This window comes from Malania oleifera, chromosome 9 (assembly GCF_029873635.1).
Source record: "Malania oleifera isolate guangnan ecotype guangnan chromosome 9, ASM2987363v1, whole genome shotgun sequence".
Taxonomy (NCBI): Eukaryota; Viridiplantae; Streptophyta; class Magnoliopsida; order Santalales; family Ximeniaceae; genus Malania; species Malania oleifera.
The window spans coordinates 34,083,904-34,106,220 of NC_080425.1; the positions used below are offsets into that span (position 1 = coordinate 34,083,904).

A 22,317-nucleotide genomic window follows, 5' to 3' on the forward strand; every position below is an offset into this window, starting at 1 on the left:
TTAAACAGAACAAGTAATTGAATTAAGCATGCACAATAAAGTAGTAAGGAGAGATAACACCAGATATGTTATTGAGGTTTGACAACAGTGCCTATGCCCCACCTTGGCTCACAAGCATAAGGATTACACTAAGGCTCACTTAACGGGTGGAGCGGCACCTAAATACAATCAGGTCAATTAGCACAAGGCTGACCCCAGCCTTTACAACCAATCCTTCCAGGTTGGATTACCGCCCCCTCAGGCCGTGCTTGGAATACAATAGAATCACAATACAATTTGTGTACAAATATTATGCTTCTCAATCAAGTAGATTTGTACAAGTAATAATCAAAGCACACCAATAATGTAAGAACAATAAGCTTAATGGTGTATATGTGGAATCAATACTCAAGGTAATAAATATCTCAATTTAAGCACAAGAGTGTATCTACAAGCTAATTTTTGAAACTATGGAAAGATAAAAATCTCAATCATAGTTTAGACTTTTAAAGATTTATATCAAGAATAATCAGAATATCTCAAAAATATTTTCTCAATATCAAAGCGCAAAGAGATATACAAAAATGGGCTTGTAAAAATATTTTTGCACGCATAAAAATACAAGCTCAATGAGTCTTGCAATAATAATGCAAAGACTCATTTAGCTATACGGTTTTCTCACACATAGATTTATTAAATAAAATTGGTGTAAAAACCTAACTAACCCCTCAATCCAAAAATCAAATATGCAATAAACCAATTAGGGTTTGTAGTACACTAAAACAATTCATAAGCACTCACAAGGCTTGATTTCTCAAAAGAATGGTAGTATATAAGTGTATAGAGTTTGTATGAAGAAATAGGGCTTAGGAAATTTCAGAGGATTTTGCTTAATCAATGTGCTAATTAGGTGCCAATCCATGCAAACGAACTTGCATATATAGAGAACGTTAAAATTATAACCATTGGGGATACGCAGGGAATTATTATATTTGTTTTAAAACGTTTAATAAAATTAACCCTATTTAACTTATAATAAGCATTGTAAAAAATAGGACAACTCGAGAGTTTTAGGCACCTGATTTGTGGTTTAGTCACCCGAACAGACACAATAGGAAAAGTGACTTTTCAAGGTTCGAGGTTCCTGAATAAAGGATCGGTTTGCTAAGTCGAGGTGATTTTCCAAAAGTCAGTGATTCAGTCGCCCTGTATCAAGTTCGGTTTACCAAAGTTACATACTCGATAGCCCGAGACAGTTTTAAACGTGATCGTTCGGGCTACTAAGTTGGTGGAAAAGGTAAGGGTATACGTTCGATTGATTGAGGATGGTGAAGTCCTTTTTGGTTCGGTCGCCCGAAGTCAGGTAAACTATTTGACCAGTCCACGGTTCGGTCAACCGAGGTGTTTTGAACACTAAGGTTTGGTCGCCCGAAACCCTAGTCTTTTATTCCTTCAAGTCTTATTTTAATTCAATTGATTCCCCTGATAATATATGTGATTTTGGGGACTATCTTACATGTAAGTGGAAGGACCTAGGGTCATTCTAATGTCTTTGAGCTTATTAGATCCTATATGCATGATATGCATTTAATTATTATAGACCTTTCTTATATTACTATTACAGGCCTGAATTGAATATTAAATAAATTACAATGAATGAAACTTCTGGGTCTTTGTTCTTCAAGTCTTCATATGTTATCAAATAATCTTACTAATATGGACCTACACACAAACTTGATGGACATTAAATACCTGATTATTTGTCATAATCAAAATCGGGTATGACCTATTAGGTCAACATTCTCTCCCTTTTTGATGATGAAAAATACATCATGCAAAAGTGGGTACAACCTTGAAAGGCTCCCCTTGTCAATATGCATAATGAGACATTTAAAGATTTAACGTTCAAACATTTTCAAATAGAAATACCCAATTTTTCCTATTCTCAAAGTTTAAACATTTTTCAAGTACCCAATTATGCATTTTTTCTCCCCCTTTTGGCAACAGCAAAAAGGACTACTGTAAATATAAGGCATGTAGGCCAAGCAATGAGTATTAACCATTTATATGCAAGATATGATTGGGAAAAGTTTTTGAAAATTTCAGCAGCATGCCATTTAAAAATGGAGCATTTTCCCAAAAATACCTGTATAAAAATGACTTGATTGAGTTTTATATTAACAATTCATCCACAACTACCAACTAAAACAGTTCAGTTTGTTCAAGATGGAAAATATACATATAACTATCAACATGTAAGATATATGATAGTCATGCATTCCAAAAACACATACAAGCCCATAAAGTATGAAGCAATGATAGAATTAAAGTTCAGAGCCATATGTTTTTATGTTTAGGCTGCTCCTCCTAAGTTTGTGCATTCTATCAAATTTCTAGGAGGCATCTCTACTATGCATTAGACCTAACTCACATCTAATCTTTATGAACCTATCTTCCTGAAGTGGTTTGGTGAAGATATCGACCCACTGCTCATTTGTGCACACAAACTCGAGTGCCATATCCCCTTTTTGCATATGATCACAAATGAAATGATGTCTAATCGCAATATGTTTGGTTCGTGAATGTGAGATAGGATTCTTTGAAATTTTAATTGCACTAGTATTATCACATTTAATCAGAACATCATAGTTCAATCCAAAATACATAAGTTGTTGTTTCATATAGAGCGTTTGAGCACAATAACTTCAAGTTGTAATATATTTTGCTTCAGCTGTGGATAAGGTAACTGAATTCTCTTTCTTGGAGAACCAAGAAACTAGAGATTGTCCTAAATAGCGACAAGTTCCAGTAGTACTCTTCCTATCAACCTTACTACTAGCAAAGTTAGCATCAGTATAACTAACAATCTCAAATGTTGTATGCTTAGGGTACCATAAGCTTAGTTCCAACTAGGTACCTAAGAATTCTTTTCACAACTAATAGATGAGACTCCTTAGGAGCAACCTAGCACATATACACACACTAAACATCATATCAGGAGGACTAGCAGTAAGGTATGGGAGGCTACCTATCATGCCACGATATAGTTTCACATCAACAGGGATATCTTGCTCATCTTTATCAAGTTTTGTGGAAGAACTCATAGGGGTACCAAGAATTTTACCTTCCTCCATATTAAATTTCTTGAGCAAGTGTCTAACATATTTAGATTGACATATAAATGTTTCATGTTTAGCCTGTTTAATTTGAAGTCCTAAGAAGAAACTCAGTACACCCATCATGCTCATTTCGAATTCACTTTGCATGCATTTGACAAACTCATTACACAAGTTATCATTAGTTGCTCCAAAAATAATATCATCAACATAAATTTGAATAAGGAGCATATCATCATTTTTAGATTTGATGAAAAGTGTAGTGTCAATTTTACTCTTGGTGAACCCATTTTCTAATATAAAATCACTAAGCCTCTCATACCAAGCTCGAGGAGCTTGTTTCAATCCGTACAAGGCTTTGGACAACCAGTACACATGATCAGGATATTTATGATTTTCAAAACTAGGAGGTTGTTCTACATACACTTCTTCATTTATATAGCCATTTAAGAAGACGATTTTAACATCCATTTGATACAATTTAAAGTTCTTAAAAGCGGCATAAGCGAGCAACATATGAATGGCCTCCATTCTAGCTACTGGAGCATAGGTTTCCTCAAAATCTGTCCCTTCTTCCTGATTATATCCCTAGGCAACTAGTCTACCTTTATTTCTGGTTACTACCCATTCTCATCCTTCATGTTTCTATACACCCATTTAGTTCTAATAATAGTATGATCATTAGGCTTAGGAACTAGGGTCCACACTTTGCTTCTTTCAAATTGGTTAAGATCTTCCTGCATAGACATTACCCAAGACTCATCTTCTATGACTTCCTTAATATTTTTGGGCTTCTTCTGAGATAAGAATGCAAAATGACTAACTAAATTTCTTAAGGAAGATCGGGTGGCTACACCATGTGAAGGTTCACCTATAATTTGATCTAAAGGATGGTTCTTAATGAATTTCCAACCCTAGGCTGTTCTTGAACCTCACTTTTAACTTTATCATTTTCAATTGATTTATCATTTGCTTCTGAATTGATATCCACATTATTTTTAATAGATAGCTTATCTAATCCTTTCCTTATATCAATATCATCTTCATCATCTCTTTAGAAAATGGATTATATTCATTAAAAACAAGGTGAATAGATTTAATAACAGTTAATGTTCTTTTTATTAAAAACTCTATATGTTTTACTATTAAGCGAATAGCCTAAGAAAATACCCTTCTCAGATTTAGAGTCAAATTTCCCTAGGTGCTCATTATCTCTAAGTACAAAACATTTACAACCAAAAACTTGAAAATAAGAAATATTAGGTTTATGGCTATTTCACAATTCATATGGAGTCTTATTAAGTGAAGGCCTAATTAACACTCTATTCATGACATAACATGCAATATTCACAACTTCTGCCCAGAAATATTTAGGTAATTTGTGTTCATTTAATATTGTTCTACCCATCTCTTACAAAGACCTATTCTTTTTTTTCTACAACTCCGTTTTGTTGTGGGGTCCTAGGTGCAGAAAAATTATGTGAAATGTCCTCTAAGTTACAATAATTTTCTATGCCATTGTTTTTTAATTCAGTTCCCCTATCACTTCTTATGTGTGTAATTTTGTAGCCTTTTTCATTCTAAATTCTTCTATATAGTTTAGTGAATTGTTCACATGATTCATCTTTATGAGAGAGAAACAACACCCATGTGAACCTAGAATAATCATCCACAATGACAAAGGCATACAATTTTTCACCTAGACTTTGAACTTGATTAGGACTAAATAAATCTAAGTGTAACATTTCAAGTGTCTAGTGGTAGATATGAATTTATTTTTCTTAAAACTTGATTTAGTTTGCTTACCCATTTAACATGCATCATAGATTTTATCTTTCATAAAATGTATTTTTGGCAAGTCTTTAACTAAGTCCTTTTTCACAAGTTTTGAAAAAAGATTCATACTAGCATGTCCTAAATGTCTATGCCACAACCAACTACCTTCGTTTATTGCAGAAAAACATGTAACTTGTTGAGAAGCTATATTATCAAAACTAGTTTTATACACATTTTCATGACGATCAACAGGAAAAAGTATTTTTTTTATCAGATTTACTCTCAACAATGCATTTATCATTTTCAAAAGATATTTTATACCCTTTATCACACAATTGGCTAATACTCAACAACTTATGTTTCAAACCATCAACCAATAATACATTATCAATAACCAGGGAAGGTACCTTACCAGCCTTACCTACGTCGATGATTCGCCCCTTTGCATTGTCACCGAATGTCACGTATCCTCCTTCTTTTGGAGTAATGGATGCAAACTTAACCTTGTTTCTAGTCATATGCGGTGAGCTGTCGCTGTCCAGGTACCATTTGTCCTTGGAAGAGGACGATCTTAAGCACACCTGCAAGAAAATTTAAGTAACTGACACTAGTCCCCAAATTCTGTTGGGTCCACAAGGGTTAGTGCCTGGATCACCTTTGACTCTCAACACACTTTTAATTATTACAAGTTTATTTCTAAGTGGACAGTCAAACTGAATATGACCAATTTGTTTATATTTAAAACATATCATTTGACACCGAGGATCTTTAGGTGGAATTTGAGATTTTGATTCTTGAGTAAAATTTTCCAAATAAAGATTAGGTCGTCTTACATTTTCAACACCATTAAATCCAAGACCTTCTTTGCTAAGAGAGTTTCTTTAGGCCTGAAGAAGTTTTTCAAAATTACGTTGGCCCTTAGTAAATTTAAAAACAATTTTGGAGCTATCCTCTAATTTTCTCTCAAGCTTGGTAATTTTCAAATCTTTTTCTTTAAGAATCGAGGTATAAGAGTTCTTTGCAATTTCAAACAGTGTTGACCAATTTTCACATTTCATTTTCAAAACATCATTCTCCTTGGTCATTTTTTATAACAATTTAGATACTCGAATATATTCATATTGCAATTCTTTAAAAGTAGGTAGGTAATCAGAATCACAATCATCATCACAATAATATAAAGATAAGGAACAAGAAGACAATACCTCATCATCCCGTGTCATCAGGCACAAGTTTGCAATCTCAAAGTCGTTGCAATTTGAATCTGAATCCCTACTGTTTTTTCTATCCCATGAGGTACCTACGTTCATGGCTTTCTTCCTTTTCTTAGACTCCTTTTTCAGCAACGGGCAATCAGGTTTGATATGCCTGACCTTTTTGCAATTGTAGCACGTGGGAGTGTTCGATTTTTCTTTTATTTTAGTAGACTCTCCCTTTTCAAATACAGAATCTCTAAATTTTTTGTATGACCTACTGTTTTTCCTGAAGAACGTACTGAACTTCCTAGTAAACATAGCCATGTCATCTCCTGATTTAGGTTCACTACACTCACTAGATGTATTAGTAGACGTTTTTAAGGCAGATACCTTTCTCATCGTATTGTGCTCATTCAGTCTCTCATTAATTGCTAGCTCATAGGTGAAAAGTGAACCTACCAATTCATCGAGTGACATAGCCTTGAGGTCTCTACCCTCAGATATGGTCGTAGCCTTTGCTTCCCAAATAGGAGGCAAACCCCTAAGGACTTTCCTAATCATCTCATACATAGGATAGGTCTTACCTAATGCATGTAGTGAATTAATGATGGACTAGTGTACATGCTCTGTATGGACTCACAAATGTTCATCCTAAATGCTTCATACTCACTGGTCAATATATCAATCCTACTATCTTTTACATCTCTAGTACCCTCCTAAGTAACCTCTAACTTATCTCATATTTCTTTAGCAGAAGAACATGCCATAACTCTAATAAATTCATTAAAATCAAGACCATAATACAAATTATTCATGGTAGTAGCATTTATACTAAGAGCTTTCATATCATCATCAGTATATTCCTCTTCAATCTTAGGAACTTTAGTTTTTACCTTCAGTTTTCATAGGAACATAGTTTCCTTTAGAGACAACTCTCCACACCTTCCAGTCAATATTCTAAAGATAGGTGCGCATCCTCTATTTCTAGAACGTGTAATTGAAACAATTGAAAACCAGAGGGCGTGTGGAAGAGGGGGTCCCTTAGGGAAATGGGTTACAGTGTTATGAGCCATATAGATTTTTTGAAAAATAACTATTAAGTCTGAGCTACTAGGCTCTGATACCAATTGTTAGCTTTACTGTAATCCGAAGAGGGGGGGGGTGAGTTGGTATTTTAAAAATTAATCCCCTAGATCAATCAACTAGTAGTAGTATTACACAAACCTAAGGTCAATCTAGTGCAGATAAAATAAATCAATATATATTCAGAGAAAATTAAACTGCACAAGTAATCTAATTAAGCATTCATAATAAAGCAGTAAGGAGAGATAACACCAGATATGTTATCGAGGTTTGGCAACAGTGCCTACGTCCTCGCCTTGGCTCACAAGCACAAGGATTACACTAAGACTCACTTAACGGGTGGAGCAACACCTAAATACAACCAGGTTAATTAGCACAGGGCTAACCTCAACCTTTACAACCAATCCTTCTGGATTGAATTACCGCCCCCTCAGGCCGTGCCTGGAATACAAAGAATCACAATACAATTTGCATACAAATATTATGCTTCTCAATCAAGCAGATTTGTACTAGTAATAATCAAAGTACACTAATAATGTAAGAACAATAAGCTCAATGGTGTATATGTGCAATCAACACTCAAAGTAATAACTATCTCAATTTAAGCACAAGAGTGTATCTACAAGCTAATCTTTGAAACTATGTAAAGATAAAAATTTCAATCACAGTTTAGGGTTTCAAAGATTTGTATCAAGAATAATCAGAATATCTCAAAAATATTTTCTCAATATCAAAGCACAAAGATATATTCAAAAATAGGTTTGTAAAAATATTTTTGCACACATAAAAATATAAGCTCAATGAGTCTTGCAATAATAATGCAATGACTCACTTAGCTATAATGTTTTCCCACACACAGATTTATTAAATAAAATCGGTGGAAAAACCTAACTAACCCCTCAATCCGAAGATCAAATATGCAATAAATCAATAAGAGTTTTTAGCACACTAGAACAATTAATAAACACTCACAAGGCTTGATTTCTCAAAAGAATAGTAGTATATGAGTGTATAGGGTTTGTATGAAGAAATAGGGCCTAGGAAATTTTAGAGGATTTTTTCTTAATCAATGTGCTAATTAGGTGCTAATCCAAGCAAATGAACGCCTATATATAGAGAAGGTTAAAACTATAAACATTGAGGATACACAGGGGACTTATTAAATTTGTTTTAAAAACGTTTAAGAAAATTAACCCTGTTTAACTTAAAATAGCCACGGTAAAAAATAGGACAAACTGAAAGTTTCGGGCGCCTGATCTATGGTTCGGTTGCCCGAACAGAGACAACAGGAAAAGTGACTTTTCAAGGTTAGGGTGCCTGAATAAAGGTCCGGTTTACTGAGCCGAGGCGATTTTCCAAAAGTTCGCGATTCGATCGCCTGGTATCAAGTTCGGTTTACCGAACTTACATATTCGATCACCCGAGACAGTTTTGAACATGATCGTTTGGGCTGTCGAGTTGGTGGAAAAGTTAAGGGTATACGTTTTGTTGATTGAGGACGGTAAAGTCCTTTTTGGTTCGGTCGCCCGAAGTCAGGTCAACTATTTGACTAGTCAATGGTTCGGTCAACCGAAGTGTTTTGAACACCAAGGTTTGGTCTCCCGAAACCCTATTCTTTTATTCCTTCAAGTCGTGTTTTAATTCAATTGAATCCCCTGATAATATATGTGATTTTAGGGACTATCTTATGTGTAAGTGTAAGGACCTAGGGTCATTCTAAGGTCTTTGAGCTTATTAGATCCTACATGCATGATATGCATTTAATTATTACAATTCTTTCTATGCATTTAATTATTACAATTCTTTCCTATATTACTATTACAGACCCGAATTGAACAATAAATAAATTATAATGAATGAAACTTTTGGGTCTTTGTTCTTCAAGTCTTCATATGTAATCAAATGATCTTACTAATATGGACTTGCTGATGAACATTAAATACCTAAGTATTTATCATAATTAAAACCGGGTATAACCTATTAGGTAAATAGGAGTGTTATAGTGGAATCTTTAGGTGGTGTGCCTAAGGCGAGGACGTCGGTGGGTATAGCCGAACCTCGTAAAACTTGTGTCTCACTCTCTTCCCTACTCTCATTTAATTTTCAGTTCATATAAACTGCGTGATTGGATTTTAATTTTCAATTTATAATAACTATGTGGCTTGGATATTAAATAAATTAAAAATTAATTTAACTTTGGGATAGCAGAAACCAAAAAGGGAGTACGTTGATTGATCAATATTATTACGGAAACCATAAAGGAGTACATTGATTGGTTAACACCCAAGACTTATTAATTAAAAGTTTATTTAAATTTTGAGTTTTTGGAAGAGTATTGGAATTTGAAATTGCAGAGATTTTATCAGTTACATACTAAAACTCTACCTTGAGTTGCTCAAGTGTTGAATTTTTAAAGCATTGCTGAATTTATTGTGAATTGTGTTTTGGTTATTTTGGTTGATTGAATTAAATTGCTAAGGGATATTCAAATTAATATATTCATTCATAAAGGTTTATAACTTAATAAATTTCCACTTAACTTGTTATTAAAAATCAATTTTGTATGTGTGGTTGCTGAACTTAAAACAAGTTGAGAGAGAATCAATTAAAGAAGGTATAAAGAAGTTTTAAAAACCCAATTCACCCCGCTTCCTCTTGGGAATACACCTTCCTTTTCAACTCTTGAGATTGGTCGAAGAAGCAAATAAGGGCTAATTTGTTGAGATTGATATTATTGATTGATTTGGCTTAATTTTAGGTAATTGATTAGGCTAAATTGGTGATTTGTCTGTAGAGGATGTGTATAAATAGGAGTCTCTCTATAGTGTAATCTTCACACTGAGAAATATACAATTCTCAATTCTTCTTCTCTCTTTGTCTTCCTTTTATGAATTTCTAAACTCTGAATTTCTTCATTAGTTGTTTAAATCTGAGTAAAACACTTTTGTAATGAACAATGTTGTTAATCCATGTAAACCAAAGATATAGTCAGTCATGTCACATACCCATGCTTAGGCACATTCTACAATTATATTTTATCAATTGACTTAAGATTTTGTATAGTTTCCCTAGAGTGATCTAAGCTTCTTAAAAGCTTTGCTAAGTTGTCAGCATAAGTGAAACTCTTCAATTAGCTAAAGGATTCAATAACTAAAACTCGTGATGCTCCTAAAGGTTGGCTCAAGTGAACATGCATGGATTCGACTCCGCACCAAATCTACTTCTTGATTTATTAAAAGATAGTTGTGGGGCTGGTCACATTTTCCCTAGATTGGTGTTGCCTAGGAGGTTTAAAGGGCTTGTGTAGGTTGGAATTTTGGATAATTAAAAAAGTAATTATAGCTTGTAAGGAGCCAATTTTTAGCATCAACAAGAAGCTTTTGGTAAGTAGCGCACCAAATGATGCGTGTCTTATACTAATGAAACTATTTAGGTGATTAAAGTAATTGATTCAAACTATGTGATATTTGTTGCTTTATATCATGGTAATTTTATTGTCACATCAATAATTATAAAATCGCATTAAATTGTTCTTATGCTGTAAATTCATCCTACAAAAGGGACAATGTAACATGACCTTAATATTTGTTGATTGAACAATAAAATTAACCTCACTATACCCATCTCCAAATTTTTAATGTGCAAATACCACATATATTTTGTGAATAAATAAACATCTTTCTCTTCACTCTTTCTTTTAAATTTTGTTATTTATTTACATAAGAACTCCAGCCACCAACGAACCCTTCGGACTCTTTGGTACGACATCAAAATTATGGATCAGCGTTCTATTTTTGTATTAAAAGGATGCGGTCTATTAGTTATTGACAAGATTGACAAAATATGTTAACGCTCACTAGATCACACATGACGTGTACATTAAGGCAATTTTTAATTTAGGCAATAATTATCCATGTAAAAAATTGATTTTAAAAAAAGTACTCATTTGTAAGTTGTTACTATAAATTGGGTAAAAAAAGATATTTATTTCAATCACTCATTTAATAAATTGAGTTAACTACAATTCAATTCGTTTAATAAGTCTCACCAAAGGTTATATATTATGTGGACCATAATCGTGCAAAGAAACTCCAAAATGTAAAAAATACATGCACAAATGCATGAGTTAATAAAATCCAAAAGATGAAATGTGTGATGCAGAGTTAGCTAGCTAGAGCCTCCTATATACCATCCCCTCGATCCCCTCCACACCCTCCTTCCCCACGCTATCTTCAAGCAGCCACGCCCTGGATGCCACGTCGCATCTCACTATATCCAAACCGCAGCAAATTAAATATGCACCAAGCTTCTCCAGGCCTCCGTTTTATCACAAATACGATGGATCATACGCTCCTCATCACCAGTATCAATCCATCTTTCAATAAAATAAATCAAAAGCAAAACCAGCAGCCTCCACGTACTGCCGCTGTTCTATTTTTAATGGAAAATGAGGAAGAAGAAGAATCCAAAACACAAATTCACCCATCACCCTCTGTAGAATACATACATAGCCCCCTCTCTTACCACTCTAAATTTACCTGGCTAGCTATAACTTAATTTTGCCCATGAGCAGCAAAGAATATGTGTGGTCACAGACTCACAGAGGCCGGCCCCAAAACAAAACTCACATCAGCACCCCCCATCACCACAGCTAACACTTTCCTCAGCTGCAACAACTGCCTTGTGTCTTCTCCAACTTTGCCTCTCCCACCATCTGTAGTCCAAGCCAAGGTCTCCCTCTGAAATCGAAGAGACACGAAGCAAATAAAAAACCCACTGCCCGCTCATGGCATGAGCTCTCCCGTTTTTATTTATAGTCTCCTTCGGAACTAATTAACCATTACCCCCAGAGCCTCCCCGCCAAACACCCCCTGCTCTGCAATTCCCTGGAATTCATATCCCGGAGAATTGACAGAGAGCTAGCAAGATCTAGCTAGTTAGAGAGATTCCAAAATGGCGGTTTCCACGTGCGTCGTCTACACAGTTCAGTCCCTCAACTCCTCCACATGCTCGTCATTCTCCAAACCCGCCGGGAAAAACCACCTGCAGGGGTTTCACCAAAAGCAGGTGGTTTTGTACAGCGGCGGCGGGGGGAGGAAGAGCGGCGAGATAAGGTGTTCGGTGGGGGGAGGGGGGGAGACGCAGACGGTGGTGATAGGGCTGGCGGCGGACTCGGGGTGCGGGAAGAGCACGTTCATGAGGAGGCTCACGAGCGTGTTCGGTGGGGCGGCGGAGCCACCCAAGGGCGGGAATCCGGACTCCAACACCCTCATCAGCGACGCCACGACCGTGATCTGTTTGGACGATTACCACTCGCTGGACAGGACGGGGAGGAAGGAGAAGGGGGTGACGGCGCTTGACCCCAGAGCCAATAACTTTGATCTCATGTATGACCAAGTGAAGGCTCTCAAGAACGGAGTAGCGGTGGAGAAGCCTATTTACAACCATGTGAGTGGGCTCTTGGACCCTCCCGAGCTCATCAAGCCTCCCAAAATCCTTGTCATTGAAGGCTTGCACCCAATGTCAGTTCTCTCTCTCTCTCTCTCTTGCTCACACACACACACACACAGCATCCGTTGGTTTCGATGCAAAAATCCAGTGGTTCGCTATGGATGAGTATGGTACACGCCCCTGAAATTGTAGTATTACTGAGTGAGTCACTTATTATGATTTAAACTGTCTTTACTGGTTAGGAGAGAAGAAAAATAATTAAGAAGAAAAAAGAGAACAAAATTTATATAGTTGAGCTAGTGTTTTTCAACATAGATTTTGTGGGAAAAAGGTCAGTGACAACTGGGGCACCTATGTTTTTTACTAAAATCATTCATAATATCAAATTGTTTATACAGCACAATTTTGATCAGTTCTGATAAATGGGATGCCATACCCCGTTGCACTCCACTCCAGTGTTTCTTTTGATTTTTGCATCTTAAATTTAAATTTACGTAAATTTTAAAAATATTTTACATAATTTTAATGTTTTTAATTAAGTAATTCTTTATTAATTATTTTTTATTTTTTTTCCTTCCATTTAGATGAGATCGACATAGAGGGCATGCGCAGTTATTGAAAATTATTTTATATATAATTTTTTATTTCCTAAATCATTAAAAAAAAGCATAATACTTATTTATTTATTTATTTATTTATTTTTTGTCATCAGTCATTTTCATTTCTTCATTTAATTTATTTTGTCTTGTTTCCAATTTTCTCCACAACAATCTGTAGAGTTGTATATATGGAGGAGGAATAAAACTTTGCCACCACTACTAGCTCATAATTTAAAACTATGCATCAACCCACTTGCTAGTGCATGGCTCATTTGGAAGTGGATGGGATCAACCTATCATATATTATTATTATGTCAATTCATTTTCTTTTGTTTCACTGCACGATTATAAATTCAAAATTACATAAATTTCGATTACTTTTAAAACAAAAGCATAAAAAAATTATTGTGTTTTTGTAAAAGCAGAAATTTGCTTTCTCAAACACAAGATTAAAAATATTTTTCAAAAAAATGATAAATTGAAGAAACTAAGAATTATAATTTAGATCTTAGTACAAAGAAATGATAATGAAAATTTTGGATCCGATGAACTCCCAATTCATCCCCCTACAGAGAGAGAGAGAGAGAGAGAGAATTTGTATGGGCAGAATTTGTATCATGCTCTGGCCCATTTCTAAATTTCTGAATGCTTTCCAACCCCAAATTTCTTTTTCCAAAGTTGTGACGGCCGCCCATCTGTGCTGATATGACCCCTAAAATAACAAAGAATTTTGTACATACACCTGGCGCCTATCCAGTTCAAACCCAATTTTGTAGCGAGCTCAAACTCCTAGTGCATGCTAGCTACGAGACTCTAGTGGGGAGGGCAGTGTGCATGCACATGGTGTTACTATATACTATCCATTATTGCATGTTTATATAATAATAATAATAATAATAATAATAATAATAATAATGTAGTCATTATTTCAAATGGTAAGAACGACTTGTGACTTTAATGATTCCAACATTACAGATTTGATTCTCCCTTCATGCATTACGTTGGTGAATTACCTAAGATGCGTCAATGAATGAGCGATGTCGTATCATAGTGTTCAAAGTGGGACGATAGCATTTGTGGTTTTTTATGTCTTGTGATTAACATATCTTTCTTTTAAAATTAATTGTCATAGTATTATTATGGAGAATGGTGTTACAAGTATTAATTATGGTAATGTACACAGGTATGATCAACGGGTGAGGGATCTCTTGGACTTCAGCATTTACTTAGACATCAGCAATGAAGTCAAGTTTGCTTGGAAAATTCAGGTATATATCTTCCAACTAATTAATAATCTCATTACCCTTCATTTAATGATATTTAGTTAACGTTTGGTTCATACTTTTTTAATAAAAATAAATAAATTGGCAACGTAATCTCATGGATATATTTATTTTGAAATTCAAAAATTATGTGACAATTATATTGTCATGTTTAGGAGCATGCCTTTCGAGTTTTAGATTTGAATTTATGTGGATTAATTTGTGCATATTATTATTATTATTATTATTATTATTATTATTATTATTTTCTCTTTTATGTTCTTTTTGGGTATTGATATGATGACTACGTTCTGAGAGTTGCAGAGGGACATGGCGGAGAGGGGACACAGTCTTGAGAGCATCAAAGCAAGCATTGAAGCACGAAAGCCAGATTTCGATGCCTACATTGGTAACCTTAAATTAAATCTTCTTAATTAGTCATATACCTTATCATGTATCCTTTAGACCCCGTTTCGAAATTGAAAAATATGAGGAAAAGATGAAAATATAAAAGAACCTAAATTCTCATGTTTTGGTTGTTAAGAAAAGTGAAAAATAAAATAAAATATATATCAAATCAGTGAACAAAATTTTGATTTCATATACTATTAACACTTAAGTCACGTTAGAACAAACTTTTACTTTAATAGCATTTAATATAGAGAGAAAAACACGATAGAAAATGAATTTTCTTCTCATTTTCCTTTTCTTTTCATTCCCCACGAAAATTCTTGATCCAAACGAACCCTTACAACTGCAATATTTCTCACTCACCGAATTTACATTGCATGTCTTGGCCTCTGTTCTTTTTTGACATTATTGTCATATATATATATATATATGACGTGGCCAAGATATGCCTTATTTGTAAGATGGAAGACCTATTGATATGGGTTTCAATCCATATATTAAGAGTACTTTTAATGCTTACTCAAATTAGTTTATAGGGAAGGAATCCTTGACCCATCTTTAAATCGATATATTTACTTCAATTGATCCCTATAAAGTACTTCTTGATGGAAAAAAAAAATCATTAATTATAAGTAGCTTAATATTATTGTATTTTAAATATAATTGTAGTAGTAAAAAAGTAATAATGAGTTTAAGCTCCTAACATTTTCTCACTTGATCGACATATAATCTTAAATTATGCAATAATATTTTTGCAGTGCATCATGCGCATTGTGCTGTACTCTTCCTAAATTTGACACATATTATGAGTATTTCAAATAGTACTCAGGATTGTGCCACATCATCAAGAATTCTTCTTACATAAACCACAATCTTTGCATACAAGTGAAAAACTCCAATAGTATTCTAAAATGACTTTCTCAAATTTTGCTTTGTAATGGTCTATTTTTGTTTCAAATCCATTCACCCACAAGTTAAATCACAACAAACCTAAAAAGTCAAATAAATGTTGAGTTTGGAGTAGTGAACATTTTCAGAAAGGGAAGTCAAACTTAATTGACTCTTGTTGCTAGCATATTTCCACTTCTTGATTTTAATTTGTTGGCCTATTATTATATATATATTTTTTATTTCCTTGTATCATCTTTCTTCTTCTTCTTCTTCTAAAGTTGATGTTGCGAATATGACTGTGAGATATTTGTGTGCACGCACATAATATGTTTGACTAAAATATGTTTTGTTCTTATATAATTGACTTCATTCGTAGTGCATAGCTAAGAGAAGAGTAGATGGATGGGTGCTATGGTGGAGAAGATGGAGTCGTTGCATAAGAATTAGACATGAGAGTTGGTGGAACTTCAATAGGGGAAGAGAGCAATATGATGCAAATGGGTGTATAAGAAGAAAGAAACAGTATTAGAAAAAGAAGGAGAAAAATTCAAGGTTCGTCTAGTAGTAAAGGGTTACTCACAGAGGAAATGGGTTGATTATGATGAGACCTTTTCCCCTGTGGTCGGACTCACTTCCATCAGGGCAATGTCGGCTCTCGTAGCGCATTTTGATATGCATTTGGAGTAGATGGATGTAAAGACAGTGTTTCTCCATATTGATTGGAGGAGCTGATTTACATGGTACAACTATAAGGGTTCAGTCAGCTTAGATAGGAACACTTGGTATGTAAATTAAGGAAATCACTATACGAGTTGAAGTAGTCTCCAAGGTAGTAGCATAAGCGATTTGACTCCCACATGATTCGGATTTGCTACAAAATATGTGAGTATGATTGTTGTGTTTATGTGAAAAACCTTGATGATGATTCATTCATTTTTCTTTTGCTTTATATGGATGATATGTTGATTTTTGCGAAGAGTATGAGTGAGGTCAACAAGTTGAAAACCTTGTTGAGCAAAGAATTTGACATAAAGGATTGGGGTGCGGCCAAGAAGATTCTTGGGATGGAGATTCATAGGGACAGAGCTTCTAGGAGATTGTGGTTATCTCAGTGTAGTTATGTTGAGAGAGTGTTGAAGAGGTTCAACATGGATAATGCAAAACTAGTGAGTACACCATTGGCGAATCATTTTAGATTGTCTACCGCACAGTGCCCGAAGATAGATAATGAAGTTCAAGATATGTCGGAGGTTCCATATGCTAGTGCAGTGGAGTGTTTGATGTATGCTATGGTTTGCACAAGACCGGACTTGGCACAAGTTGTAACGCCCTGACCCTCCACGTGGGGCCTAGGTGCTACTTTGTAACAGACTCTGCATTCCTGATACCATAACATCATATAAAAGAAGTGGAAATAATTAAACATTCTCCAAAACATTACCAGAGTTATAAACAACCCTCATACATAGAAGTCTCCAAATACCCTTGTTACAAACTAGTAAAATAAAAGAAAACCATTCTAGTCCATACAAACCACTTACTATGACTAAACAGACTAAACTCAGCCCCTTTTTTCCAGCTAAGCACGATCCCTGGTGTCTCCTGAAAAGTAAAATGATCGTTGGAGTGAGACACCTCTCAGTAAGACGGATTAAGTTAATATCAAGGTGTGGCCAACATGAGTTTTAGAAGATGCAGAAACATTCATTTTTCGTTTTAACCAATAGATAACATTTGTAATTTATACTCACATCTATACAGTTGAAAATATGCATTTTCTTCCACATTATAAACCAGTTCAACAAATAGAAATACCATTTACATAAATCCACATATATGCATAGAAGACACCCCCTGGGACTAACGACATGATTAACCTCCATGACGGGTTGTGCGGCCCGAAGGTTGGACTTAGTCTGGGTGATCAACCCAAACTAACTCAAAGTAACCATCTGCAAGTACATCTGCAAGCATACGCAAGCTCAATTGCAGGTCCGATTGCCTTACCACTTCCTGGTCCGGACCCTAGGGAAGGTACAACTACTCTACGCAGGTCAATCGGCTGAAACCCCCTACACTTCCACTACAATGTGGGCGCACCTAACCAAACAAATCAATAGCAACGGTACCATGCTCTCAATACAACTGGTCCTCAAGGTTCTTAAACCATATCATGCAATTTAAGTAATAAAAATTGTAATATATTCTCATTTCATATAAAACCTGTCATTTCATAATCCTAGCATACAGCCGTCATATCAAAACCCGGCTCTCATCTGTCACATTAAAAACCCAGTTCTCAACTGTCACATCAAAACCTAGCTCTCAGCTATTATATCAAAACCCGGCTCTTAGCCGTTATATCAAAACCTGGCTTTCAACCGTCATATCAAATCCTAGTATTTTACACAAGCAATTCTAGTAGTCTTCTCAAACAATTCTAGTATTTCCATCAAACCATATAAATCATATTTCCACAATACGATACCATAAAGTATTCTAATTCAATTATGAAACAAAATCCAACGGATTATTCTCATGCCACACGATTTGAGTATTAAATCTTAGTCTAATAAACACCCAAGAAAACCTACCACTTCCAAAGTTACTGCAGACATACTTATACATATAGGTGCATACATATAGCTTTTCATGAGAAAGTGTAGAAAATCATCCCTTATCCTCAGATTCTTTCCAAAATAAGTGTATATATAACAACAAAGGTAAGCTTTCAACGATTCGAATCATTCAAAACCACCATAGGGTATTCCCATATTTATAAACTTAGTTTTTGAACGATTGGATTTTGAATAATCATTTGAAACCATGAAAACATATATATACCACAGTTTAATCGGTTCAAATTCAATAAAAACCTGATGTAACTTAATCCCCTTACCTGTTTTTGAAAAAGAAATTAATTTTTTTTTGGAAAACGGAAAACCTTAGCTTTTCGAACCCATCACTGAAAACGATCCGGCAAGTCGAGAGAGATGGGAGAGATGATCGGAGAGTAAACACGGGCTCGGGGTGAACCTACAGGAGAGAGAGAGTCATAAGAGAGTGAGAGTAGAGAGAGAGAGTCTCAAAAGTCACTTTGGAGAGAGAGAGAAATATTAGAATTATGAAACAAAAAGGCTTCCTTAGCCCTTAATTAAGCCAGCCTGCAGGAAAACCGTCAATCGTTTTTCCTGTACTTACAAAACCGTCGACGGTTTGGCAGGTCAATGCCCTATGTTGATTGTAGTTGTGGACGGTTTTTCCCGAGCTCAGTGAAACCATCGATGGTTTGGGGTCCTGCCAAACCAATTTCCTTTTTTTCTTTTCTTTTCCCTTATTTCTCTTTTCTTTTATTTATTTTCTTTTCTTTTCCGAGTTCAGGTTCCTACACAAGTTGTCAATGTAGTAAGCAAGTTTCTATCAAATTCGGGATGACAGGAATGGGATGTAGTCAAGTGGATTTTTAGATACTTGAGGGAAACTACGGACTATGGCATTATGTTTGGCAGACAACAAGGTGATCCTTCAATTGTGGGATATGTGGATGTAGACTATGTAGGAGACTTGGATGACAAGAGGTCTGTTATAGGGTATGTATTCACTCTTATAGGGGACCTATTTGTTAAAATTCCATGGTTCAATCTACTATCTACTATTGAGTCAGAGTATATGGCAGTGACTGAGGCTGCCAAGGAAGTATTGTGGTTTACAAGATTGGTCAAGGAGCTGGGTATTCAGCAAGATGAAGTTTAGCTGCATTGTGATAGTCAAAGTGTCATTTATTTGACAAATAACCAGGTGTATCATGCGAGAACCAAGCACATAGATGTAAGGTTTCACAGGATTAGGGAATTAGTTTCTTTTGCTGAACTATTGATTGAGAAAGTTTACACTTCTAAGAATGCAGCAAACATGTTGACAAAGCCTATTACCACTGACAAGTTTAAGCACCACTTGGACTTGATTAATGTCTCCAGATGCTAGATGGGCTCCGTCCCAACTAATTACCCTAAGTGGAGCTCTGGGTAATGTTTTCTTTTTTCCTAAGGGGCAAATATTTGCCAAGGTGGAGATTTTGGCTCATATCCAGTTGAACATATTATAGAGAAAGCGGGGTAAAGAAAACAAGGAAGCTGGTATGAAGCAAAACCAGTGACGGTTTGCATAGTACGTCGACGGTTACATCAACAATTTCAGGAAGAAGCCAAATTAGGAAGAAAACCATTGATGGTTTGCATGGTACATCCATGGTTACATCCACGGTTTTAGGCAAAATCTAATTAGGAAGAAAATTGTTCGAGGTTTTGTTCGGCATCATTTTTGAAAATTTAAATTAGGAACATCAATAGGTTGGGGATGCAAAGGCAAATCCTTCGCGGATTGGTACAGGAATATTTGAGAGATTCTCTAATACCTCTATACGTCTAGGGGTTAATATAAATACAATGTTGTAACCCTAGTTTTGATGGATAGGGACTTTAGCCGCCGCTTGCTCCCGTGGACATAGACATTCTGCTGAACCACGTTAAATCCTTGTGTATCTTTTATTGCTTTCATTATCTATGTGTGTTTTCGTATTTTTCATCGTGATTGTTGCACTGCACAATCGTTTCTACACGTTTCATTGCACAAAAAAAAAATAGAACTCAAAAGTAAATAGAAAAATCATACAAGTATATCCTATGCTCATTAAGTATGGATTGAAGCATTTGTTTCGTTACATATCTTGGCAGTTGTTTTAGTGGTACAATAATTTTCTTAGCATACACATGGTTCTGTTTCCTAGCTTGCCTTTCAACTTTTTCATATATTTTTTGTCCCTCAAAGTTATTGATAGTGAATGTTGCTTTAACATAACTCAAATCAAACTAAGATGCAATGGCCAATAACCCATGAATGGAGGTAGATCACATAATTCGATGGAATACTTGCTCACAATCTACCCTTTCCTACGTTGAGTACACTAGTCTATCATTGAATTAGTTTTCTTCCACTAGCATCATCTTTCTTCCTAAACATTCGTCCACACCCCCACTGCTTTCCTTCCCTTAGAAAGCTCCACCTACTTTCGAGTTTAATTTCTTAATAAAGACTCCACCTCTTCCATCCATCATAGACCAGCCTTTGGAGCTTCTTGCCTTCCATGCAAATTCAAAAAAAAAAAATTCCCTTTTTTCACCATGTTTTAATCTATAAAACAAGGAATTAACTTCTTGTAAAATAATCCTAATTTCCTCAATCCTCAATTTCAGTTCCAACCTCCTCCCCTTCAATTAAGCCCCTCTAATCAAAGAAACTGAATTCCAATCAAAGCATGGCGTTCATTTAATTTCTACTTACCAAACATTAGCTCAAGCTGAAATAAAAGAATCAAGTTTCAATTCTTTCATTTTGATTTAGGCAAATGAATGCTAAAGATAATCATTTGTTATCATCTTATATAGTTTGACTACAAAGTGGGTATATAAAATTTAATAAGCAAACATTAATTTTTCTTTTTGGAGAAGCTTACTGATGGGCAAACGTCCAACTACCATACTTTAAAGTCCAAAATCCTGGGGCAGACTTGGTTAGCTAGGCTTGAAAGTCTTGCGAATTGGATGACCAACAATGCCAAAAAAGATCTCAAGTACACATATTACATACATTCCTATTAATGTATTGATTGCTGGTACAGATCCACAAAAGCAATACGCGGATGCAGTGATTGAAGTGTTGCCTACCCAACTCATACCAGATGATGATGAGGGGAAGGTTCTAAGAGTTCGGTTGATAATGAAAGAAGGGGTGAAGCGTTTCAGCCCAGTTTACCTGTTCGATGAAGGCTCCACCATCTCCTGGATACCCTGTGGGCGAAAGCTCACCTGCTCTTACCCCGGTATCAAATTCTTCTATGGCCCCGACGCCTACTTCAGTCACGAGGTACACCATTATCCACTTTTATTATATATATTGTTTGTGTTTACTGTTTGATAACCTCAAGTCTATACATGGCTGGCTCTCTGCATGATTGACCAGGTATCTGTGTTGGAGATGGATGGACAATTTGACAGATTAGATGAACTGATTTATGTGGAAAGTCATCTGAGCAACATCTCTACCAAGTTCTATGGCGAAGTCACTCAGCAAATGTTGAAGCATGCAGATTTCCCAGGCAGCAACAACGGAACGGGTCTCTTCCAAACAATTGTCGGATTGAAGATCAGAGACCTGTACGAACAAATCATTGCCTCCAAGGCAGCTGCTCCGCTAGAAGCCACAAAAGCCTAGATGCCCCCACTACAAACTACCGCCCCTGTCAAATATTTAACGGATCTACTCCTAAAATTCTACTCATTCTCATTCTCATGTTTCGGTTTATAATTTGAGGCTATATTCATAAGAAATATATATATATATATATATATATATATATAAATGTATTTATCTCGTCTGTTGGAAATCTGATGTGGAGATCTGTAACACAAGCCAAAAAAAAAAATGATGGAAATGCAGTTTTTCAGAAGGTTTTACAACATTGAAACTTCTTGGCATATTATTTAATTTTTTTTCC

At 35.4% G+C, this 22,317-nt stretch overlaps 1 protein-coding gene across 1 annotated transcript; it reads left to right on the top strand.

The window, feature by feature from the left end:
• Positions 1-11,512: 11,512 nt before the first annotated feature.
• Positions 11,513-22,287, top strand: LOC131164527 (phosphoribulokinase, chloroplastic). Its single transcript, XM_058121791.1, has 5 exons — positions 11,513-12,672; positions 14,384-14,468; positions 14,787-14,871; positions 21,442-21,686; positions 21,783-22,287. Exons 1-5 carry the CDS (start codon positions 12,104-12,106, stop codon positions 22,032-22,034), a joined length of 1,236 nt encoding a protein of 411 aa, XP_057977774.1. The 5' UTR covers positions 11,513-12,103; the 3' UTR covers positions 22,035-22,287.
• Positions 22,288-22,317: the final 30 nt, after the last annotated feature.

Bases quoted from the DNA above. Each gene is read 5' to 3' on its own strand.
- LOC131164527 (XM_058121791.1), top strand. From the start codon at position 12,104: ATGGCGGTTTCCACGTGCGTCGTCTACACAGTTCAGTCCCTCAACTCC. The intron at 12,673-14,383 runs GTCAGTTCTCTC...TAATGTACACAG, and splicing joins ATTGAAGGCTTGCACCCAAT to GTATGATCAACGGGTGAGGG. The intron at 14,469-14,786 runs GTATATATCTTC...TGAGAGTTGCAG, and splicing joins AGTTTGCTTGGAAAATTCAG to AGGGACATGGCGGAGAGGGG.